General features: G+C 39.6%; 1 protein-coding gene across 1 annotated transcript in view; it reads left to right on the plus strand.

Annotated features, from left to right (window-relative positions):
* Nucleotides 1-23311, plus strand: part of SRGAP1 (SLIT-ROBO Rho GTPase activating protein 1) — a 70397-nt gene that overhangs the window by 16969 nt on the left and 30117 nt on the right. The window contains exons 4-11 of the mRNA XM_010133242.1: nt 5556-5738; nt 6110-6238; nt 13240-13461; nt 14255-14356; nt 16054-16251; nt 16371-16455; nt 20621-20648; nt 23050-23152. Of these exons, the coding sequence (XP_010131544.1) occupies nt 5556-5738; nt 6110-6238; nt 13240-13461; nt 14255-14356; nt 16054-16251; nt 16371-16455; nt 20621-20648; nt 23050-23152 (1050 nt within the window). The remainder of the gene's footprint in view (nt 1-5555; nt 5739-6109; nt 6239-13239; nt 13462-14254; nt 14357-16053; nt 16252-16370; nt 16456-20620; nt 20649-23049; nt 23153-23311) is intronic.

Below are 23311 nucleotides of genomic sequence, written 5' to 3' on the forward strand. Positions count from 1 at the left end.
TGGCTGTCCCAGCCAGTCAGTGTTTTCAGGTCTGCAGCATCCCAGCTGCTCTATTCTCTCTTAGTCCTCTCCCTACTGCACTTTCAGCCAATGTGGATTAGTAATTAGTCCCATGTTTTACATAAGGATATAAGCTGTTCAGATTAGAGCAAGGTGTACCTTTTGAGTGAATAGGGATGGAGAAGGAGGAGCGCAGTTAGTTGTGTGGGGTCACAGAGTGGAGGTTATTTCCTGACAGCCACAGGTAAAAAAGTTGGTCAGACTGACAACAGCAGGAGGTTTGGATTGGTGGTTTTTGTGAACTGAAAGATTTAGAAACCTTCTTACATGTTGACGTAAAGAAGCAACAGATCATTGATTTTACCATCGATCATCTTTGCAACAGAGAGAGTTCCTCAGTCAATCCTCTTCCATCTCTCTGGAAAATTAAAATATCTTGTATTATCAGATGAAATACTGCAATATGACAGTAACGTCTGAGCGATTGGGAATAGTAGGAAACAGAAGGCAGGCAGAGTAATTTCTTGCAATGGAGGGAGGTCTCCACTGGATTTATTTAGGGGTGAGGACATGTTCGTAAATGGCTTCTAAAGGACTCAGGGACAGATCAATGAGATGACAAGTTTGCTAGAAATACAGAGCTGTTCTGGTAATACAGATGAGGGTGAATGATAGAGAAAAGTGATGTGCACCATAAGAATCATCTTCACGCCTCCCACTTGGTTTTCCAAATTACTCCTACTGATATTGCACTTTTCACAACCAATACAAATGTAAGGCTTTCAGAAAAATGAAAAACTAGGGACAGTCCAAAGCAAACAATGTAATACTAAATAAGGCAAGGCTGTTCTGCCACTTGCATTTTCCATTGCTTTATGTTATTCTTCAAAAATATTGGGTGTTTAATTTCTCAAGGCAGTTGCTGCCAGACTTTCTTTTTTCTTTGCTGAAATAAAGAATCTGCATTCTCTACAGAAAAGTTAAGTCCAATTTACTGTAGTACACCAGAGATCTGAGAAGGTGAATCAGTAATTCTGTATTGGTAGTAATGTGTCAGTACAATTCCTGGAACCGCATCAGAAGTTGGTTTGGAAGTGAACAGGATGCTAGAAACAGCTAATAATGAGCCTAATTAACTGCTAGAGGCCACTGATGTAGTAAAATTGGCATACGATATTACTTATTTCTTGAGGAAAGTACTAGCTAACCTGATTTAATGAATCCGTTGCAACCCCACCTTCTGATAAGAATTCACAACTTAGCAGTGACAATTTTGGAACAATTCAAATAACTTTAAGTGCAACAGGGATGAACTACTGTTCCATTAAGTGCCTATTTCCTGAGAAAAAGCTCTTAATTATGCAGTTTTATTATAAAAATAAAGCACATGATTGAGATGTTTATTCCAATATATTTTAACGTTGTAGCGTTCAGTCGTAGTACGTTTGATTAAGGTGTTTTCTAGAAGGAAAGGAAAGCCACTGCCTTGCTACGGGAATGTTCCTCTATTGTAGCCCACAGAAGTACAGCACTTATTACTGTCTTGTTGATAGATTTGCCCAGATAACAATCATGGGTTTAAATAAAATAATTATCTGAGGATTTACTCTAATGTGCCCTTCCCTGTGGTAAGTGCTGTCTTCTGCTCTAAGCCTACTTGCTGAGCTCTTATGAATGAGGCTGAAAATTTGGCACGCAAAGCGAGGCATTTATATCACTAAGTGAAAAGTCTGTCACCTAGAAGTGGGAGAGTACATAGTTTGGGTAGCATAATCTTTTTCATTTGTTTGTGGTCTGACTTAGTTATCTGACTGAAATCTGGATTTTACATCACTGGATCTGCAGAATAAACCTGCTAAATTAATGGGACATAAACTTGTCATTTGCTTTTAGAAGGGGACTACTATGCGTTTAACAATGCTTGTTCACTACAGTGGAGAAGTGCAGCATATGTCATGATGGCAGTTCAGCATCTGCAAAATTACAACCTTGCTCTTGTTTCAGTGTGTATTTGATGGCTGATCAATAAGCACTTTGGGGACTAGTTAAAGTCAGTTCGGTGATGGATATTCTCACAGAATAGTCTATCGTTCAGCAGTGTGGAGGACATTTGAGAAGCAGTGTTGCTTATTTCATCAGATTATTTATTGTTTGAATAACACGTCTGTGGATTTGTTACATATTCACAGATAGGTAGAGATCTGTGGCTCTCAGAATTCTCCATCCAGTAAGTCTATTTACAAGAATCGGGCACTGTCTTTTACAGTATCCAACAGTCTTTTTAACTCCAGGGTGAAAAGATGGTATAATGCTAAGGGAGAGAGCCATATATGCAATTTCTAAGGTGATCTGTTGTAGAAGCAGGCACTGAAATACTTGGAAGCCAACTCCCTTTCTTGTTCCCATTTATTTTCCATATGTGTCTGTCTAATGTTTTCTCAAGTTACGTTTAGCTGCTGCAATATTGGCTCTTAAAAAACACTGACAAATCATGACAAAGGCTGGAGCTGCCAGCTTTCCCCAGGGGCTTGCAAAATAATGATGTCACTAGGGTATGAGATAAGCAATGCTGTCAACATAACAAACTGTCTGGGAGTCAAATGCATAGACTGATCACTGCTCTGTATGTCGTCTGTATTGATTTCTAAACCAGCATGGCTAGGGTAGAGCAGACTGACTGTTGTCCAGCCCTGAGTATAATGCAAGAGGAAGGGCTTCTTTCTCAATTTTACTTATCTTAGGAATCATTTGTACCAAGAACTCATGCAGAGTTTGTTGTGAGAACTTGGATTTCAAGTAGATCCCTTAGTTCTCCATAGAGACTATGAGCTCCATGTTGGCCTCACACAAAACTTAACTTTCAATTGGTGTATAGCGAGACACTCTGGATTTGGTAGCATGTGCTGTAAGCAGGCAGCAAGAGAAATAAATACACTTCAGTGAGGTGAGGTTAGCAGAGTCAGCGGGGGGGCATCTGAACCTCTTGGTGAAAGCTAGTAGTGATACACTTGTACTTTACTCAACAAGGAGGCAAGCTGAAATGTCACACCCACCACAGAAGGACGTTTATGCCTAGTCCACTGCGCTACATGGCGCTCAGAAAAAGTGCTTCAAAACCTTCAGTACTTGCTGCTTTTGTCAAGCAGAACAAATCCTTGCTTCAACTCTTAAGTCAGATGCTTCAAGATGTGCTATTGGGAAACTGAGATAGTATTATTGCTCCCACTTTGCTGGCAGAAAAACCGAGAGAGTACAAAAGAAAATAACTTTACTAAATGGTAAGGCACATGAGTTACCCCTGTCCCACCAACTAAAAAACCTCTGACACAGAATAAAAGATAAAAAATAAAAGCAAGCACCTGTAGACTTCTGTAAAGAAGCACTCGGGAAACTGAATAAAAAGGCCAAAGGAGAAGGGCCTTGTTTTTAATTTCCTTTTCCCATCATTTTTAGTAGAGTGGTTATCACTTTCTGTGATTCTCAAGTTTGCTCTGTAAATTGTTTCTTTAAGAAGTACATCTCTTCTCAGTAATTCTTTCCATGTGGCTATATGAGTTAGACTCCCTGGGTACAGATAATTGGCAACTTCAGAAGTGCCTTTGGTAACAGTGCGGGATACAGGGAGCTGAACAGTGAGGATACAGGAAGCTGAAGATGCTGTTTGGTTAAGCTGAGAACCATGCAGATCTCACCTCTGCAGGCTTGCCTTCTCTTCCCAGCTCAGCTTGTTTTGTCTTTGGGTTTTTGCCTCATCGGTGTAGACTGTGAGCTGCTGGGGCAATGGCTGTTCCTGGCGGGTGTAGGCAGGGCTCAGGCAGGGAGCTCTCCACTCTGGCCGGGCCTTAGAGAGCGACTGTGCTATAAAATAACAGCAGCAGCAATAAAACTAAGCCCTGCTCCAGGCAGTTTGGTGTCTTTCAGCAGAGATCTAGAAACATACGTTTTTAAAAACAAGAACAAGGACCGCTCTCTCTGATGCATGTCTCCAACTGTTTTACCTTGCTACAGAAAGTTAGTGAAGAGTTCCTGCCTCATTTTTAATATCAATCCTATTTCAGTTGTATCCACATCGTGGCATACGCAGTTATGGTAACATACATGGTTATGCAAAATTGCAGCTCTCTAAAAGCCTCTTTCTTTCTCTTGCATAAGACTTGAAATATGCATCAGTTCAGCCATCACCTGACATGGCATGCAGTTGGTTTGTGTCAATCCACAGTAAGCCATGCACTATCTAGCTTTATATCTAGCACTATCTAAATTTGCATTATTGAGCTTTAGTGCCCCCAGTGTTGCCACTCTATGGACGCTCCTTAGGCTGGCTTAATTACTCTGTTACAAAAATTACTCTCCTTTCCCTAGGGGATATTTCAAGGCAGCTCCCCAAACTAGTCGGTGTCCTCCATGGGCCACACAAAGCCTTGCTGAGGGAGGAGCAGCCCATTTGATTCCTCCCTGTCTGTGTCCTTTGGAGGAGATGTGAATGGCTTGCATGGCCTCAGCCCAAAGATAACATTCTGCTGGTGAGAGCTCTGGCACCCTGTGAAGAAGAGAGGAGACTGCTGTCTGCCTGAGGATGCCTTCTGCTTTGTTCCTTGCTTGAAACTTAAGACAACAACAGAAAAAAAAAAACTAAAAACAACGCACACACCCAAAAAAGGCCTGGGGAAGGTGGAAAGAAGCTTTCTTTGCTGGAGGTGGGCAGAGACAGCCCTCCCCAGCAGAGGTGGGTGGTTTGTGGTTGCTTGCTGCCCACTATGCGGCATTCAAGCTGAGGATTTTCTTGCTTGAAGAAGAAAGGGAGAATTGGTGCTGAACCAGTCCCTCTCCCTCTTTGTGGTCTGCGCAAGCACGTATTTGCAGGCTGGCAGCCCAGGCTGTCTTGGCTGCAGAGACAGCATGTGTGTAAAGGGAAGATAATGGTATTAACTGGGGGGCTGTGGGGGAAGCATCTTCACAACTCATTTGTCAGGCGGAACCTTGTCCAGCTCTCATCTGGTTTTATGTGATGCCTGATCCGGGGGCTGTGCAGTTGGGTATGACTTCTTCCCAGGCCCTGGACAGCCATCCAACTGGCTGGGGATGTGCTCCCAAATGGGAGTTCCCTATTACCTCTGCTTCTTTCCCTGTTCCCTCTGCTTCTTTCCCTGTTCTTACATGCTGAAGAGGTTCTTCTGCTTTCAGACATTCAAAGTCCACAGCCAAGCTGTTAACTTAGCATTGAAGAAGTCAGATGGATAGGGCACTGATACAGATTTAGGTTTATTGCTCATTATTTCAGGTTTTCATTCAAAGACAAGAATCCTGAAATTTAGTGAAGGATTTTGCTCTTTCCTATCAGAGCAATGAGGAAAAGAAAGTTCCTACTGGGATACTATTAAATAAATCAGGAAAGAAAAATGCAGCCAGAAGTCCTCAATTTCTCTTGACAAAGGAACTTACTAGAGGTCTATGCTCATAAGAGAACATTTTACTCAAAGACCCTGTGATTTTTCTGTAAATACCTTTTTGTTTTCATTTTCGCCTAACTCTTATTTGACTCTTGTATTTTGCAGGTCATGAAAACATACCACATGTATCATGCAGAGAGCATCAGTGCAGAAAGCAAACTGAAGGAGGCAGAGAAGCAAGAAGAGAAACAGATTGGGAGGTCAGGAGACCCTGTTTTTCATATTCGACTAGAAGAAAGGCACCAGAGACGGAGCTCTGTGAAAAAGATTGAAAAAATGAAGGAAAAAGTAAATAGCCCTTTTATTTAGCTACATTTGAAGTAAATTCAGTGCATTTCTGACATTCTTTAGCATGATAGTAGACAGAGGAGTCCATCTGGGAAACAAAATTAAACAAGATACACTTAATAAACTAGTAGTGGGTTAGAGATAACTTGAGTTAATTGCACTTCACAGAGGGGAGTACTTTATTCACAATTCTTGCTATATGGTTGGTCCCATTTGAAATAAAAGAAGTTACCACTTTGTTATATGCATAACAGGCTGGCAACTAAGATTCATTCTGGTTAACAGAAATATGTGCTCGAGTTGTTACCGTTTTTGCTGCATACCAAAAATGAAGTAATTCAAATACATTAATATACAACCTTTTTTCCTAGCGTCAAGCGAAATATTCTGAAAACAAACTGAAATCTATTAAGGCCCGTAATGAATACCTGCTTACCCTTGAAGCAACCAATGCTTCTGTTTTCAAGTATTATATTCATGACCTTTCGGATTTAATTGACGTAAGTATTCGCACATTTGTTTTTATGTTTACTCTGTCCAATTTTCAAAGGGAATACATTATATAACACAAAAAGGGGAGACATTTCCATTTGGTACTATAAAAGAATTTCTAGGGTACAAGTGGTTTTCACAAGGTGAGATTATTAAGTAGGCATCTAATACTGGTATTTTAACACAAAGTCAGGCATTTCCTCCATGTCTTCAAAATCATTTAGTTTCATTCATTTAGTCAATGACTCGAATATACACTGCTTTTTATCCTTATTTCATGTAGTTTGCAGAACAGACAGAATCAATCCTGTATGCTGTACTGTCCACAGAATTGTTAGTGATTTTCATTAAGTTAATCATGTGAGAACATCCTAGGAGAACGAGGTTGTAAACTGATGTTGACTAGTACTAGCATTTGGTCTCCCAAATCTGTATTATTGACATTTCCAGATTAGGGAGTATCCTGCACTCTGTCATGTTCCACTCTCGTCATAAGCTTCACATATTTGATAGGGAAAATTTGGAGGCCGGAAACACAAGCAGTGAAATGACAGTGTTATGTAAGTGAGTGGGTACACCTCTGTGCCTCATGTGAAAGGTTGGATATTTCAATATGCTTTCTACTGCGTTTGCTATTTACCATAATAAACAGTATTCACATAAAGTCGCTTCTCGTGGCATGTTCATCACAAAGATACGCCAGCTAAGCTCAGGTTTGTAATATAGTATGAATTAATGCAGCATTTGACAAGAGGTTTCACATTGTACTGTCTGGAGAAGGAAAGCTTGATAGAAAAGGGGGAAAAACGCCTTCTTGAGAAGAATGACCTAAAATAACTGCATTTATGTGATTTATTTTATGTTTTCTAAATACCGAGAGTCGGGGTTTTTTGACATTTCTGTTTTCCTGTAATTGGTAAATTACACCTGATTTTGTTATAATGCTTTCCTTTCCCCTTTGTACTTTTTTCATCCCCAAATGGTCTTTTTCTTTCTTCTTTTTTATAAGAGATGGTGATGTATCTTTCTTGTGTTTTCAGTATTTCTTGCTGGCTCTATCTCAACATCTCTTTTCTTTCTCTTCCCTACTCACTGTTGCACATCTTCTCTGTCCTGATTTCTTCTGGTTTATTCTGCTGTATACTGTCCCTGTCTGATCCACACCCATGCACCTGTGCATCCTGCTTCACCCACCTGCCCTGCCCAGGCAATGAAAACATTTGCCAGATCCCATCATCATAGATAATCAGGCCCAAAAACTAAGGACAAGCAGCATACCTGCTAGGGTACCACCCAAGTGAGAAGTTGTCCCTACCTAACAGATTATTTTCCTGACACTGTTTAAAGGATGATGGATTTTTGGCCTCTAGTTAGAGCATGTCTGATAAATATGAACTTTATGGGTTCTTCTTCATTCCTGGAAGAAAGGAAAGGTCCCTTTCCCTCTGTTGCCAGCACCCCCGCACCTTCAGAAACTGGAAAAATGCTCATTTTGTCTTCTCTCCTGTCTTCCTCTTTGGAGCTCAGATTTCCCAGTGAATGTGTCCAGAGCATGTTTCTACTTGGTCAAAACCTTTTCAGGTTGGAAAATACACCTGATTCTTACCCTTTTAATTAATGTTCACAGAGGCTGCCAAAGCAGTGAAAGTTGAGGGGAGGAACCACAGGCCTGGAGCTTCACAAAGAATTGTGAGGGGAGGAAAAGCGAAGCTCTCTGTGCATGCATGTGCAAAGACAACACTCTTTGGTGTTAGCGTGTGTAAAGATATTTACACAACCATGAAGGCTAGAGCTTTCTAACTGCTAGTTTTTAATAGAAATATGCATTCTGCAGTATTTAGTAATGCAGGAAAACGATACCTACTTTGCATGGCTTTTTCCAAGCCGTGGACCAATGTAGACAATAACATTCTTTTGGCAAAATGGCTTTAGAAATTAGTCTTCCCTAAGGAACTCAAATGGAAAGTCTAGCTGCCCTTTGCATCACTGTTTTTTAAGAGAAGGCTGTAAACATGTGCAAGCAGAATTTGCCTCGGAGCCAATTTAATCCGATTGTGAGCTTTTTTAAATGAAGTGTCTTTCAGACATTTGTATTTAATCAGACAGAATATGCTGTGAAAGCATTCGTATCAGGCAGAGTGTTTACTATTTGACAAAGGGAACTTTTTTTGTAAACGCAAGGATCTTGGCAACATTTTGGGGTTATATTATTGGAATGTGAGACATGTTTCCCAGCAGCCATATGTTGCAACAGTCCACACTATCTCGTTCTGTAAATGTGATGGTACGATTTGGAGTTTTCAGAGCAGAGGTGCCATTTTCATTCTTCACCCTTTCTACTTTGTCCCCATCTGCCTGCCTGCCTTTCCGTGACTGCCTGAACCCTCTCTTTACCTGTACAGAAGGGGATTACTTCTCCTCTGTGTGTGAATTCCAGTTAGCGTGGAAGGGATTTAGATATCTCCAAGCTGTTGGTGTTACCCATAAATGAAACGGAATGTTTTCCTACATTACTGAAAAATACGTCTGATAAAAGTGGGATAAATATATGAAGCAATGCAGTGAACTTTTCAAGATTACTGTAACAAAACTGGAGAGGGTTGTGAGAAGGTGTTTGTTTGGAGTTTGGTTTTTTTTAAAAAAAAAATATTGTTTTTTCATTTGGATTCCATTGAATCTTTATTTTTGAGGCTCATAGTGAAAATCCCAAATTGCAGTTCCTCAACTGAACTCAATCTGAACTGTTCAACTCCTTTGTTTCATTAACAAAGCTCAGAGCTTCTGACTTAAAATGATGATGTGTTGTTCATCTTAAGCTCTTGTGATAAAAACGGGATAAAAATGTTGCTGGAGTCTTAGCTGGATGTTTTAATGCATTTAGTGAGCTGAGGGTTGGGACTAGCATTTGCAAAGAAGTACAGGGATAAACAGGATTTGATATGCACAGTGTATTTCTGTCCTCTGCATATTGTGCTAGAGGAATTTGAATTTTCTGTTGAGTATTTCTTCTCTGCTGACTATATAGTAGGACCTAGTTCAAGTGGAGGACATGATTAGTTATGTTCTTTATTTGCATTATGTAAAAAGTAGCAAAGATTATTTTTTAGCTGAATTGAATAAGCTTTACTGACTACATAGAAATTATTTCTTTTAGACTGTGGGTTTCAGAGGAGCAATAGAGTACACACCCCTGCTAATCTGGCTGTTAGTACCAACATTTGTCCGTACAGTACATACTGTTGCTCAAGTGTTTGAAGATTTCCATGTAATTGAGTTTATTAGCTATATCTGTGTAGAAGAAGGGGTTTTTTTGGATTCACCATGCTCTGAAGGTAAATGCTAGGAAATAGAGATCAAAACAATTTGATTGTAGTTCTGCTGATAGAATGAATAAAATATTCATGTGTTGGTCTTTCTTAGAGTAGTTTCTGAATCTCTCATTGCAGTTTGCATGTTTTGGATGGTTAAGAAGTTAGGGAACATTTGGCTATTATGAACTTCATTTATTCTGTAAAGGTTCTTTGTTAAACATTCATAGAATCAAGTTTAAAACTAGGCTGGAGTATGTGCAGCTCGCAGTCTTTATTACATAAGTTCTCATAAATATGATATGTACAGCCAGATCCCTTTGATTTCTGTGTTGATGTCTGTGTAACAGGATGATTAGAAAGTGACTTGTTAGAGGTTAAGAAGTTTTTTATTAATTTCTCTCTCCATTGGCATTAGAACTTTATTATTATTCCTGAAATGAAATGAAGAGCAGCTTGCTTGGTTGGTTAAAGCTCTGTGCTAAGCACTGCAGTTTGTTTTGTTCAAGCCTAAATATACTCTGGGGAGCAATAAAGACAGTAAATGCTCTTGAGACTGCATCAGATTTAATTCCAAATAAGAATAAAATGCAAATTACAGAATTAATTTTTCACACATATCCCAAATGTACCACTCATCTCACTCCACTTTGCCCAACCAAAAGTCTTTATAAATCCAGAAATGCAATAAAACTCATAGACTATGACTTCAGTCTCTCATTTCTCACCTTCGTGTCTCGCTGCACCAACTCACAATCTGATCTCTCTAGCCCGTAGATTGATAGCAGATCTCATTAACCGTCCAGGCTGTAACCTGATTAGTGAACGTCAAAGATCCATATTTATTATGGCTAACAGTGTGGTCACTCACTTGAACTTTCCAAATCCTTCTACAGATTTACAGATTTTTTTTTCTTGAAAATTGTGTATACATGCATGTGTGTGTATGTGAGGGGGGGTTGGTGTATGCATACGTATGTACTTTTTGCAGCACCAGGAAGTTGGTGATATTTTTTTTTTCAAGTGTGATCAGACAGGATGTGGTGAGAGCAGCAGTTTAGTGGCAGTACCTTAAATGTTTAGTCTTAGTAGTGAACGATACCCAAAGTGCCACCTCCGTTACAGACAACTTTCTCTAAACCATCACTGGTACTAGCAGGTTAAAAAGGTACTCTTCTTTCTGAGTAGCATGAGTTGATAGTGTGACAGCCATTCCCAAGTTAAAATTATCTTTGTCTCCAAATTTTTGAGAAAGTGAACCATCATCTGGCAGAAGTAAGAGTTGTGATATCTAATGAGTGTTTATTTTTGTTTTAAAAAAAAATAACTTATACAAATCCTATTTTTACTTAAATCATTGAAGCAAACTTCCAGATTCTTCAAAGAGCCATTTGTGATAAGGCATTACTTCAGGTTCTGGATTTAGTTCCTGTTTGTTCTGCTGGCATTGGCATTGCAAGTAAATGCCTTAGTCTGGCAGGATATTGTGCTCCACTCAAAGAATCCTTCTTGGCTGAAAATCTGTATTTGTTGCCATGTTCAGCTGCCATCCCCTGCAAAAGATCATTGTGGTGTTAGTTACTGAGTAGATTAAGGGTTAAACAATGAAGTTTCTGGTATCGTCACAGTATAAAGGTTGCAATCTTATATTCCAACTTGCAAAAAAGCTGCATTGGAAACCTGCACAGCTCTAATTCTAAATCAGTAAGCTTCCAATTAATACGCAGATTAATCCTCTAGAGCCAAAATTCAGGCTCTAGATGCCTCTAGTTTTATGACACATGGGTAGTCAGCCATGCTGAACCTGGCATTGCCCTCTATTTCTCATTTCCTCTCAGTTTAATCTTCCGTGAGGTCTCTCTGAAACTAATGCACATGAAATAGAACAGCTGTCCTGATCCACCTTCTTATCAGCACTTTTAGTCTGTCTTTTTCATCTAAGATAGTGAATTAAATATGAGATGTGATTTGACACAGGACAGGGGAAAAACACCAAGAGACTTTTCCTTTTAGAAACAATATTTTTTAGGCCGGAGGTTTTTGAAATATGGATGTGAGTATAAAAGTTGAGTGGCTGTTTTAGTAAGTGTAACACAAATTTCCATTCTGGAAGTGCAAAAGAGAGAGGTTAACCTGTGTGTGTTTGATTGAACATGACATCTTTTTTACATTTTCTTTAAGTGGTTCAGGCACTAGTTTTTGGGTAGTCACCATCCCATCTGCAGTAGCTACCCACAGTATTCACTAAGATTTGAAGCTTAGTCTTTCTGGAAGTCTTGTAATGGAAAAAACAGGCTTCTGTTGTCACATTCCAGAGAGCAGTTTGATCACTAGCCATTATTGCACCTAAGGCAGGGTGCAAGGAGTTTCTTTCTCTTCTACACGCAGGTTTAGGTATGATAAATAGATCGAAAACTCAGATGCATGCAGTGTGTGCATCTGTCTGTCTCCCTCTCTCTTTTTCTCTCCTTTTTCAAATAAGAGGAAGGGGAGGGGAACATGATCCCATGAGTCCTAAGGGTTTGTAATAGCTGTGAAGGAGCTATGCATACAAACGTAGCGTGCAATATTCAAATAGCATCTTTACCAACTGCATTGCTTAACTTGCAAGTCCTGCAAGTTAGGGTGGCTGGAGGCTGAGGAGTGCCCTAAAGCAGAATGGTCCCCGACTGCCCTAGCTAGGCCTCTGACTGGGACAAATCTCTTCTGCTCAGACAAAGGATGTTGCTTTGTATGCAGCTGTTAACAGACTGATGTGCTGCTGTGAGATGACAGAGAGGTTTGTGATACGTCTGCCATTACCTGGAAGCTCACTGAGCAGAAACTGAGGGTATCATTTAGTGTGTTAATGTGGGGAAAAAATTAAGGAAACGATCACTTGATACGTTACTGTTGTGACATTTTAAAAATATATTCAGCTGTTCCTCTAAAATATTAACCAATCATGAATAATGCAAACTGAGGGTGTTTAAAATTCAAGAACAAACACAACTTTATGTTCTACCAATTAGGTTTCAATTACATTCCAGTGTTATTCTCACTCCTAGAAAAAAAGACATAAATTATGACTTTCTGCATTTGATAACATGATGTACATTGCTGGCTCTGTCTGGGCATGGGAAATAAGATGTTTACAGTAAATACATTTTCACTGTGAGCGGAAAGGATGTTAAACCATCTTTGTTGTATCAAAAAGTGTGTTAGATGAGTCACTAATACTAGAGGCAATTGTGGAGGGGGGCGGTTTAGGCACAAACATGGTGAGCAGGAATTGCTTCATTTTCAGTTTGGTGCTGGCATTGACTTAAATAGTAGAGTTATGTCAGGTTGGATTTAAGTAGGTGATCCGAGGCTTACATGTGACAATATTGAAACACCCACTTGTGTGTGGAGTCCCAGACCTTTTCTATGTGAATATAATAACTGCTTCTCTGTATCTGATAAACACATACAAACATATTGCCATAAATACAAACTTGATCTCTTTTATAAAACTGTCCTTTAATCTTTGCAACAGAATGAGGATACTAAATGCTTACTGTCTTGACCCCAGTATTGTATTTTAATTTAGAAAGCATTTTGTGAAATTCTTCAAAGACTGAAGAGTTCCAGGACAGAAAATTTTAGTGATAATTTGTGGCTTGGGATATTGGAATGATGTTCTTCCTTTTTAATTTGTTTTCCCTTTATTGTGTTTTTAGTGTTGCGATCTTGGATACCACGCTAGTCTGAACAGAGCCTTAAGAACTTACCTTTCTGCAGAGTATAACCTTGAAACTTCCAGGCACGAGGGCTTAGACATCATTGAAAATGCAGTTGACAGCTTGGAGCCACGAAGTGACAAGCAGAGATTCATGGAAATGTACCCCACTGCTTTCTGTCCACCAATGAAATTTGAGTTCCAGTCTCACATGGGTGATGAGGTCTGTATTCTGACAAGTATCCCCCCGGTGACTGTTTCTACATGCCAGGATAGAGAGTTTATCCCCTTTTACAAAGAGTTTGGTAAAAGCTGTTATTGCTATCCAAAAGCAAGTGGATCAGCAATAACATTTTGCAAAACTGGCAGTGCTGTTCTGAGTTTCTTCAGAGTTCTCAAGTGAAAACTGTTTTGTGTTATTATATTCTGTATTACTGATAATGATGTTGCTGTGAATTTGCTGGCCAACCTGCAAATCGGCTTAAGTAGTGGCTTTACGTCTTCACTACGTGTGATGTCCATAACAGGGCTTTTGGCTGCTGTTTGAGAGCAGCTGCAGAGCTGCTCCAAGTTATGCGTGCTGAAATGCAACCCTTTTCCCTTCTTCCTCACCCCTTTTATCATCTGGAGATTTCAAGCTACAGGGTACCCCAGCTGTGCCCTGTCCAGCTACACGAAAGGCCAATAGCAAAGCAGGATGCAGAATCACCCATGTACATCTTTTGTCTGAAGGCAGCTCCAGGGTTTGCATTTCTGTGTGATAGAGAGGCAACGCAAAGCAGCCCTACGACAAGGCTGTGCTCTATAATCATAAGATGCGGTACGTAGTTCCACACCTTCTAACACATAAATACTTTAAATTTAGATTAACATATTTTATTGTCTGTTTTATTTATTATTAAGTTTTAATAGCTTTGCTTGGAATTCACCTAGTTTTAAGGAGAGCCACCAAAGGCTATTGAATGGTGGGGTTTTTAATTCTTTGCATCTTACAGCTCTTTTTGATTCTGTGTTAGGTTTGTCAGGTCACTGCCCAGCAACCTGTGCAAGCAGAGCTTATGCTCAGGTATCAGCAACTGCAGTCACGATTGGCCACACTCAAAATTGAAAATGAGGAGGTAAGATCTTTGTCTACAAGGGCTATGCATTGAACACCATTTTCAGAAACGTGCAGTGTTTTCTACCTTGTCAAAAGCATGTAAATGACCTTGAAATGGCTTCAATCTGTATGAGCTATTTTAATTTTAAAAATTAAATGCTAGCAAATATGCTAGAGTAGATTCTTGTCTGCTTTCTTGCGGTTTGGAAACTTCATCTTCTGCCTGTGCATGCATTCAAATTACTGAGTTCTGTGACTTGCAGATGCTTCAGTGAAAACTTGTAAGAGCACTTATTTTTAAAGTTTTGTGGCAGAAAGCCATTGAGTACAGTTATTGTCTTCCATGACTACCCTCTGTCCAGTCCCCAAATTGCTACTTCTAAAGTACAAAGGAATTTGGGCTGTCTTTTGTGGTAGCTGAGTCAAAATCTCTTGTGCTGTCAGCCACAGCTATTTATAAATGCAAGTACTGAATGCCTGTGATGAGAATAGCTCACCTAGTAAAAGAAAATGCATTATTTTGTAAAATGCAGTAAAGCTATGCTGTTCTTTTTCTCCTGTGCTGGCAGCAGAGAGCGGGTATAAATTGCACTTTTATCCAATTTAAGGCAGCATTAAAGTCTGCCAGTTTAAATGAGAAACTGTTCCTAAATTAAAACATAGGGATAATTTAATTTCTTCATGTAGTTTTTTGATAAGTTTTCAGGATTCCAGTTTTTCTCATTCTATGTTACATGCTGAATACTTGAAGTATTAATGTCTGAGAGACATGTACAGTAGTCTTTAAAAAAATCCTACTTGACTTCAGAAAGTATCTTAAGGTAACAATGACAGAAGGAAGGAGAAAGATTATTTCTTTCAGTAAAGTGAAGTGCAAGGGCATCTAGGGAACGAAATAATGTTGTTAGGCACAAAAAGGATATTTGCCTACAATGGAGATGTATGTAGAAGTGTGCATAATTCAGCTAAGATGACTCTACTAGAGACTCTTCAGAAGCAGAACTGGGAGGTAAATCACATCCTTGTGAATCTTGCCAGTTAATTCATTGCATTGTGGAAACACTGCATCCCCTGTTCCTTGGCCTCCATTGCCCTGCTTTCCACTATGAGTGACTGTGCTCTCCATAGCTTATAGGGATTGCTGTGAGGTTGGCATAGATTGTTCTTTCTCCAGCCCCCTCCTCCAGCTGCGTATTCCATTCCATTTCCCTCCCCTCTAAACATCATTGTGCTCTGCACCATATGTCTGCAGAACAGTGTCAAAGATTTTTATCTTGGAAGAACATGTTCTAGCAGCCAGATCTTTGGATGTACACATTCAGTCCAACATGATGACCACACGTGGGAGACTTGACCCTTCAGACCAGTGGATCATGTCTATTACCTGTGGTTGCAGATTAGCAACCATAATCAAGTCATGTCACATTTCAATTCTAATTTCAGGAAACAAATGCTTGAGAGTGCTATACAGTCAACACAATAGTACATCTGTGTTGGTGGATTGTACCGTGGTTAAGCAGAGAACTAGATGGGAAACCTAATCACATCATTCTTCTGCTATGTAGATATTTGTTACACTACATCTGATTTTCACATTCACACACCAGTTTGTTTAGGGGAACATGTCAGAGAATTATTTTAAGGAATCAGCTTCCCTTCTAAGCTGTCCTGGTATGTATTTGTCTTCCCATTGTGTAATGTGCTTTTTAACACCAGGTTAAGAAAACAACAGAGGCTACTCTGCAGACAATACAAGATATGGTCACCATTGAAGACTATGATGTGTCAGAGTGTTTCCAGCACAGTCGCTCAACGGAGTCTGTGAAGTCAACAGTTTCCGAGACATACCTGAGTAAGCCTAGCATTGCAAAAAGACGAGCTAACCAGCAGGAAACGGAGCAATTCTATTTCATGGTATGTTGGTTCCTTCTTCATTCATGTGATACAGGCCAAACACCTGAAGTAAAAATTATGCAAAAGTTCCTGGAACTTATGTGCCATAGATAGTAATAGATTGATCTGCATCTCTACAGAAATTCAGAGAATATCTGGAGGGTAGTAACCTCATCACAAAACTTCAAGCAAAACATGACTTGCTGCAAAGGACACTCGGAGAAGGTAAATATCACACAATAAACTGGAAAGTGATTCCAGACTCTTCAGTAAACCCACTGAAATGCCGAGAATATGCAGGAAAAAAATTACAAAACTTAAAACTTGATTGTCAAGTAAGATTTGATTTTTTTACCAGTCACAGCTTTGGTGCAGTGGTAAGAGTACGCACTATAAATTGATCTTATTTCTTCAACAGATATTTATTTCCACTGTGCAGACATTTATCCTAGTGACTATATTTGGAAATGGAACTGCTGAATGAAAAATCTCGTGTCTGAAAAGAGAGCTGATACAGTCAGTGCAGGGTGATTTAATAGCTGTGACAAATGTACTGTTTCTACTTCTTGATGATTTCTCTTGACTTGAGGTTTCTCTAAGAGCCGTGGTAGAGTGATTTTTTTTTTTTAAGCATACAAAGTTATCCAGGATGCATGGACTCACTAGCACAATATTTCTGACACATGGGCATAAATGTCCTTCTTGCAGCCTAACAATTCAATGGAGTGTTTATGAAAGGTAAAAGGTGAAACCATGACCTCATTAATGTCAATACTGACACTTTTAGAATTAATTTAATGTTGGGTTTCTACAAAATATTTGCATATTGTGAACTGGAATGAATGCAAACTTAATGAATAACTATGTAGCTATTGATTATTGCATATTCAGGACAACTATCCTGAACATTCTCCACAATTTTTACATACACATCTTAAAATACAAACCAAGTCAGCAGATGTCCGTGACCAAATGAAGCTGAATTAGGGCAGTAATGAATCAAGCACTATGCACAGCACCAGCCCATCCCTTTACCAGCCCTGCCAACAGGCACTTCCTTGTGGACCAAGGGGAAAAGGAGAATCACACTGCAAGCCTTGAGGACTAGCCACACAGAGTGTTACACACTTGAGAAGTGAATTACACTGCAAAAAGTCAAAATCCTCTCCTGAAGGTTAAAACCTATAATTCAGACTCCAGAAAGGAAACTTGTTTTCTAAAGACTGTCTCTAAAGGATGTGTTAGTTTATTTTCTTTTTCTGCCAAAAATCTGTTGTTAATCGAATCTCTTCTTGCTTTCAATGCAAAAGCCCAGATACACAAATCCAGTTGTGGAGGTGCCTAAAGAGCTGTGACCCAAACAAAGCCCCTGTCCAGGGAGTGACTGAGGTTGGGGTAGGAAATAAACAGCATTTTCTTGCAAGGCTGGAGTTTAGAAAATGGTAGCTGTTTTTAGACAACTAAGTACGTTATGTTCTTTCTCATGGCAGTTTTCATTTAATAGGATTTTCTTTTAATGTGTGCGTTGAGCAGTTTAATCATGCAAAACAACATGCAGCGGATATTAACCAAAAAAGAGGAAAATCTTCCTCCAAAGTCTCACAGAAAATGTATTTGGAAAATAAAGTGAATGTTATTTGAAAGACCAGTGAAATGTGTGATTGTCTACTGAATGGAGAAAGATAAAAGGCAGCAAGCAGAATGTTGCCTAATGCATGTTGGAAGGAAAGAACTGTATGAAAGGAAATCCAAAGAAAAACCTCTCAGCAGGATGACCTGAGTGATAAATTGCTGTCAGGCTCTGGACCGTTCTGCCATGCTCAGGCATGCTTGGACCTTTCCATCAGAAGAGTTCCCGTCAACCCACCAGTCTTAACCACAGGTGGTTAATCTGTGTTGTCCACAGTTTTGCACATAGCTGTTGAATCATCATAGCACAGCACATACAAATAGTACCCCAAACATATACATCCACATTCAAAGCTGATACTTGGAGAAAAAGCCGTCATTCTTCTAGGTAAAATTTCAAGTACCCCCCTCTACTGAGGCATGTCCTGCATTGCCATGCACATGCCTGGGAAGGAGGACCTGAATTCTGTACATTTCTTAAATGGAGATGGTTGAAGGGTGGAATTAAGAACTTTACTGCTGTAGCTAGTAGAATGAATTTGTAGGAAGTGAACTCTCCTCTGCTCCATTCAGGCTGCCTTTCTGGCAGGTTTAATGTGGGCAACAATAGCAGACAAATAGTACAGGGTGCTATATTAAGTAATGCAGACAAAAGTGGAGGAAGAGGATTGTCTCAACTGCAAGTTTTCCTTTGGCATCATTTCTTGCTTTTAGTAAAACCTATACAGTGTAAGGATGTAGACTGAATAAACTCAGGTTCCAGTCTGGTGTCCACAAAGTTGACAGCATTTGGCTTCTGTTCCAGTTCGTCACCTAACTACTACAGTCTGTTGCTGTTTATGGGCACAGCCGATACATATTCATGATCTGCACAAGGGAGATAGATTAAGTGCTCCGTGCTGAGTCTGCGTTTGCAGTAAAATTTGGAAAAGTAGGTGAGAAATACACAAATGAAATCGATACTAAACGCAGGAGACACACTGATACTCATATTAATTCTGACCCAAAGCTCATCTGTTGAATGAACAAATGAAAAACAAAGGGAAATGGAAGAATAAGCAGTTGTAAAAGAAATTGCCCATGTCTCAGATAGTTTTTGCCATAATCTGTTAAATTTCAGAGATGTGTTTAAAATCCCCCGGACTTGGGAACATCTTTTGTTTTACTAGCCTTTGATTACGTGAGTAGGGAGAAGTCCCTGACTTACCCTATTTTCTGTCATTGGTTATTTCACGTAGTCTCTTTCATACATCTTTTTCACCTCTCTAAAACAGATGCCAACAATCTTTAGATGTCTTATTAATGTCAGAGATTTTTCCCAGAGCTTATTCTTTGTGCCACCTTCTGCGGCTCCCACTCTTGTGGTACAGCAAACTATATTTTCAGATTAATGTTTTCAATACCGTGCAGTATTTCAGATGCACCTGGACATTGCCACATAATGTTATGTTTTGCATATCACTGTTTTTCATTGTTTCTGCAATCTGACAAGCTTATTTGGTGTCACTTTTAATTTAGCAGTGTACTTAGACCTAACCCTAGTGATGCTCAGAGTGATTTTCAGAGTCAGTATTATTATCTGTGGTTCTGTTGCTGCACAGATGTTCAATCATTTTTCCCTAATATCTTACTTGAACCTGTCAATACTGAATTTCATTTGCCATTATGTGCCTTGTTCCTTAACATGATTAAACCCTGCTGAAGGGCTTCACAGTTTTATCAGGACTTCATACAAAAGTATCTCAGTCATCTGTACAATATTCTCTCTCCTTAGCTGCTGTGGTCTCCCCAGGACATTAATAAATCTGTTATGTATTACATAAATTGTCCTAATGAAAAGGCTTGAGTAAATGGCTGTTACACTTTTTCATGGTGAAAAAAGACAATTTAATTCCACTTGGTTTCCCTTTTCTTCACTAGTTTTTCATCAATGAGGATATTATGATGCTCAATCCAAGGCTGTTCAGAAGCTTTAGTTGCCTCTTGAAAAGAAACTTATCAGAGTCCTTTGAAAGTAAATTAATTCAGCTGATTCTCCTTTTTCCAGCATTTTACTGACATGTTCAAAGAATTGTAATAAATTAATAGGGCACAATCACCCTTTGGGAAAACTGAGCTGGTTGGAACTTATCATACTGTGATCTTCCTACTGGTTTATTATTTTGTTCTTCATTATGACTTCCTGGTCTGTTGTCCTGCAAAGGTTACCCAGGAACCTTTCTGGAATATGGTATTTGCTTCTCTACAATTTTCTGCAGTTCTCTGTGGCGTTTCCCACTGGTGGCATTGTACTTCTTTCCTGCAATACACAGATGTAAGAGATGAAGGAGTCTTTCAATAGCAAGTCATTGGTGTCTAGAGTGCTGCATTTTCAGCACTGAACGGGTTTAGGCACAAGGGGAGGTGCAATCTAATCTTGGCGCAGCTCTATTTCCATACTGATTTAGCCACTAAAGCACATGAGCACAAACAATAAACGTTGTTTGGAGTTTTACTTCAATTTATTTACAGTATCAAGTGACTCTTTAATCTGTGGGCAGGCTTCTTAAAAGTTGTTCCAAAACATGGGTTGTGTTTGCATTTTAAAAGTGACTGTGGAGATGGTAGATAACTGCACTGCCCTGTTTGTTGTGTAACTGTGTATCTTTTGCTGGCAACATGGAAGTTAGGATTAAAAGTAATTTGCCAAGAAAAAATTAGACACAATAAAATCTACCGAAAACCTGTAAATTATTGTTTCCTCTTTATTGAACTTTTCTAGGTCACAGGGCTGAATACATGACAACAAGGTAAGATACTTTTATTTGACTTGATTCAGAGTTACAATAAAATCTTAGGAATTAGAAATTTTAGAACAAGTTCATAAAGGTATATAACGTTGTTGCTATCGTTACATAAATTATATACAGGCCCTGTGTGTTGACATTCAACATTTCTGTTTCTGCATGCTGATGGGTCAAGGACCAAACTGTTCATCTTCCTCATTCTTGTGAGCTGTTTCGGCCAGTGTCAAGGGTTTACCCTTGACAAGCTGGGAGATCCTTAAAAATATTTGTGAATGACACATCAAATGGGGAAGTTCCAGGGGGTTTTTTCATGCTAGAAAAGAAATATTTTTTATTTGCTAGAGATACCTTGCCTCTCATGGTTTGTAATTCACTTGGTTGGGATACACAGTTCAGAAGAACTTGATACAGAGATGAATTTAGGGGATAGGCTGATAACCTAGCTCTGGACAGGAATACCTGCCTCCTCCAGCATTCATGTGTTTGATACTTACATGGGTCTATGTATTCACAGAAGGGATACAGTGATAGATAATCCCTGCTTTGTGCAGCACGTACTTTTTCAGTTGTGTAATGCCCCACTGCGATGCTGCCTCCAGACACAAATACAGACACTGCAACCCTTCAGACTGTGGGGGGCAATGGCAACTGTTTGGATTTGCAGCTGCCACTTGTGGGTATCTGTCTACCTTTCCAGTCCTGGTGACAGCGGGAACTTCCAGCTCAGCATTCCTGACATCACTTTTCCCTTCCCTTTCCATGCAATACATCCTTGCTTAATATCTTCTCTTTCTCCCATTTGTTTCCTGGACAGGAACGGTCTTGCCACCACCCCTCATCTTTGCTTTTTTCTTTTTTTTTAAAAAAAAAAAAGAGTTTGCCTTCCCAGCTAAGAAGTTTGGATCCAGATCTGGCTCTGCCTTTGCTGGACCACTTGGTTTTGTATAATTTCTTCTGCCTGGCCACAATAATCCTAAGGACATCTCTACAGACTTCAGACCAGCTCTGTAAAGTTGGACTTACTCATCTTTTTTCCTTACACAACCCTAGTTGAAAAGCAGTGACAAATCAGAGCATTTCTCCCAATTGCTCACACTAATTCTGAGACCCATGCCTTTAACTCTGCCCCAAGATGTTACCAGCAATGCATGGAAGTCAGCAAGCTTACTTGTAATGAGAAAAACACTCCTTCTTGAATCCAAAGCAGGTGACTCATCAGACTCACCTCATCCTAAATTCTCTGCTGTGTAAGCAGCTGAAAGAAAATTATGGATAATGCCTAAGCAATGATTTTACCTTAGTAAAGTGGGGGAACAGCTTGAAGCCAGCTTATTTCCTATCTTCTCACAGCTGGTCACTTAGAGAAAGAAGCTCTGAGGGAGTAGGGTCTGCCCATCAGCACTAGTTCCCCTGCTCTGGCTGGGACCTGCCTACTGCCCCAAGGTTCAGTTAAGTTTCAACCGTAAGACATGCAAATGGAAATGTTCTTCAAGATCGCAGTTAAATTGCAGAAGGGAAGATGATGTCTTTAAGGATCAGTTTAAAATAGCAGGTAGTACCCAAACAGACCAAAGTCCTGCCACTTAACCTTCTGTGCATTATTGTTCCCCCCCAAAAGACTTGATTTTTTGCTAATTCCTGAAAAGCCTATAGAAACATTGGACTGCTGGTGCAGGGTGACTAGGAAAGCCGTTGGCATGTAGCATACCCTGACATTCACATAACAAACTGTGACTTGGAGAACAATGTTTATTTCCTGTAATCTCTTTCAGTTGTAGCATCACATGTGTAACACACTAGGTAAATGTTTTGCAGACCAAAGTTTTGTGTGTTCTTCCTTTTCTTTTACTGCAATATATTGCTTTTTTTTGTTTCAAGTTGATGATATTCTTTTAATTCCTTTAGTTATTTTGCAAGGTGTTTCTTTTCCTGTTGAAAATGCAGTCAGTTCGGGTTTGAGATGCCTTAGGAGTTTGCTGAGCAGCTTTGATTTGCATTTGAAGCTTCTCCAGCATGAAGCAACTTTTCTGCTTGATGAAAGTGCCCCCTGTTCTGCCACAGCTGGCAGGATGAATTCCACTGGCTGCTGCACTTTTCATGCATGACTGCAACAAAAAAGGCCATTCCAATTGTGCAGTGTTTGGAATAAATGTATATGGTAAAACTGCAAAGCAGGGATTCATAAGGAATGTCAATATCTATTCATAAGTAATGTTTTTTGTGGAGGAGTTTTGCACTCTAATCACTGATACACTTAAATTTGATGGAAAGTCTTTATTTGATAAGTACTGTGTTTATTTCTCCCTTTACTATTTTCTGTTGTTTTGCCATGAGTTTACAGACATTTTGTTTTATTGTGTGACTTAATTCTACCTTGCTCAGTAATCATATTCCCTTTCCTTAGGCCTCCAAATCTTCCCCCTAAGCCCCAGAAACACAGGAAGCCCAGACCCCGATCACAGTATAGTGCTAAGTTGTTTAATGGTGATTTGGAATCATTCATCAAGGTACTGGCACCAGCCTCCCAGTGGCTGATCTCAACACTTCTTACTATAATGGTCACCACCTCACGCGAGCTGAGGCAGATCATTATGTTTAAGTCTGTCCTGGGGCTCTTTTCTTTCCCGGTTGATCAATATAATACTTCCTGAAGTCAGAGGGAAAGA

Source organism: Buceros rhinoceros, unplaced genomic scaffold, assembly GCF_000710305.1.
Source record: "Buceros rhinoceros silvestris isolate BGI_N320 unplaced genomic scaffold, ASM71030v1 scaffold3683, whole genome shotgun sequence".
Lineage (NCBI taxonomy): Eukaryota > Metazoa > Chordata > Aves > Bucerotiformes > Bucerotidae > Buceros > Buceros rhinoceros.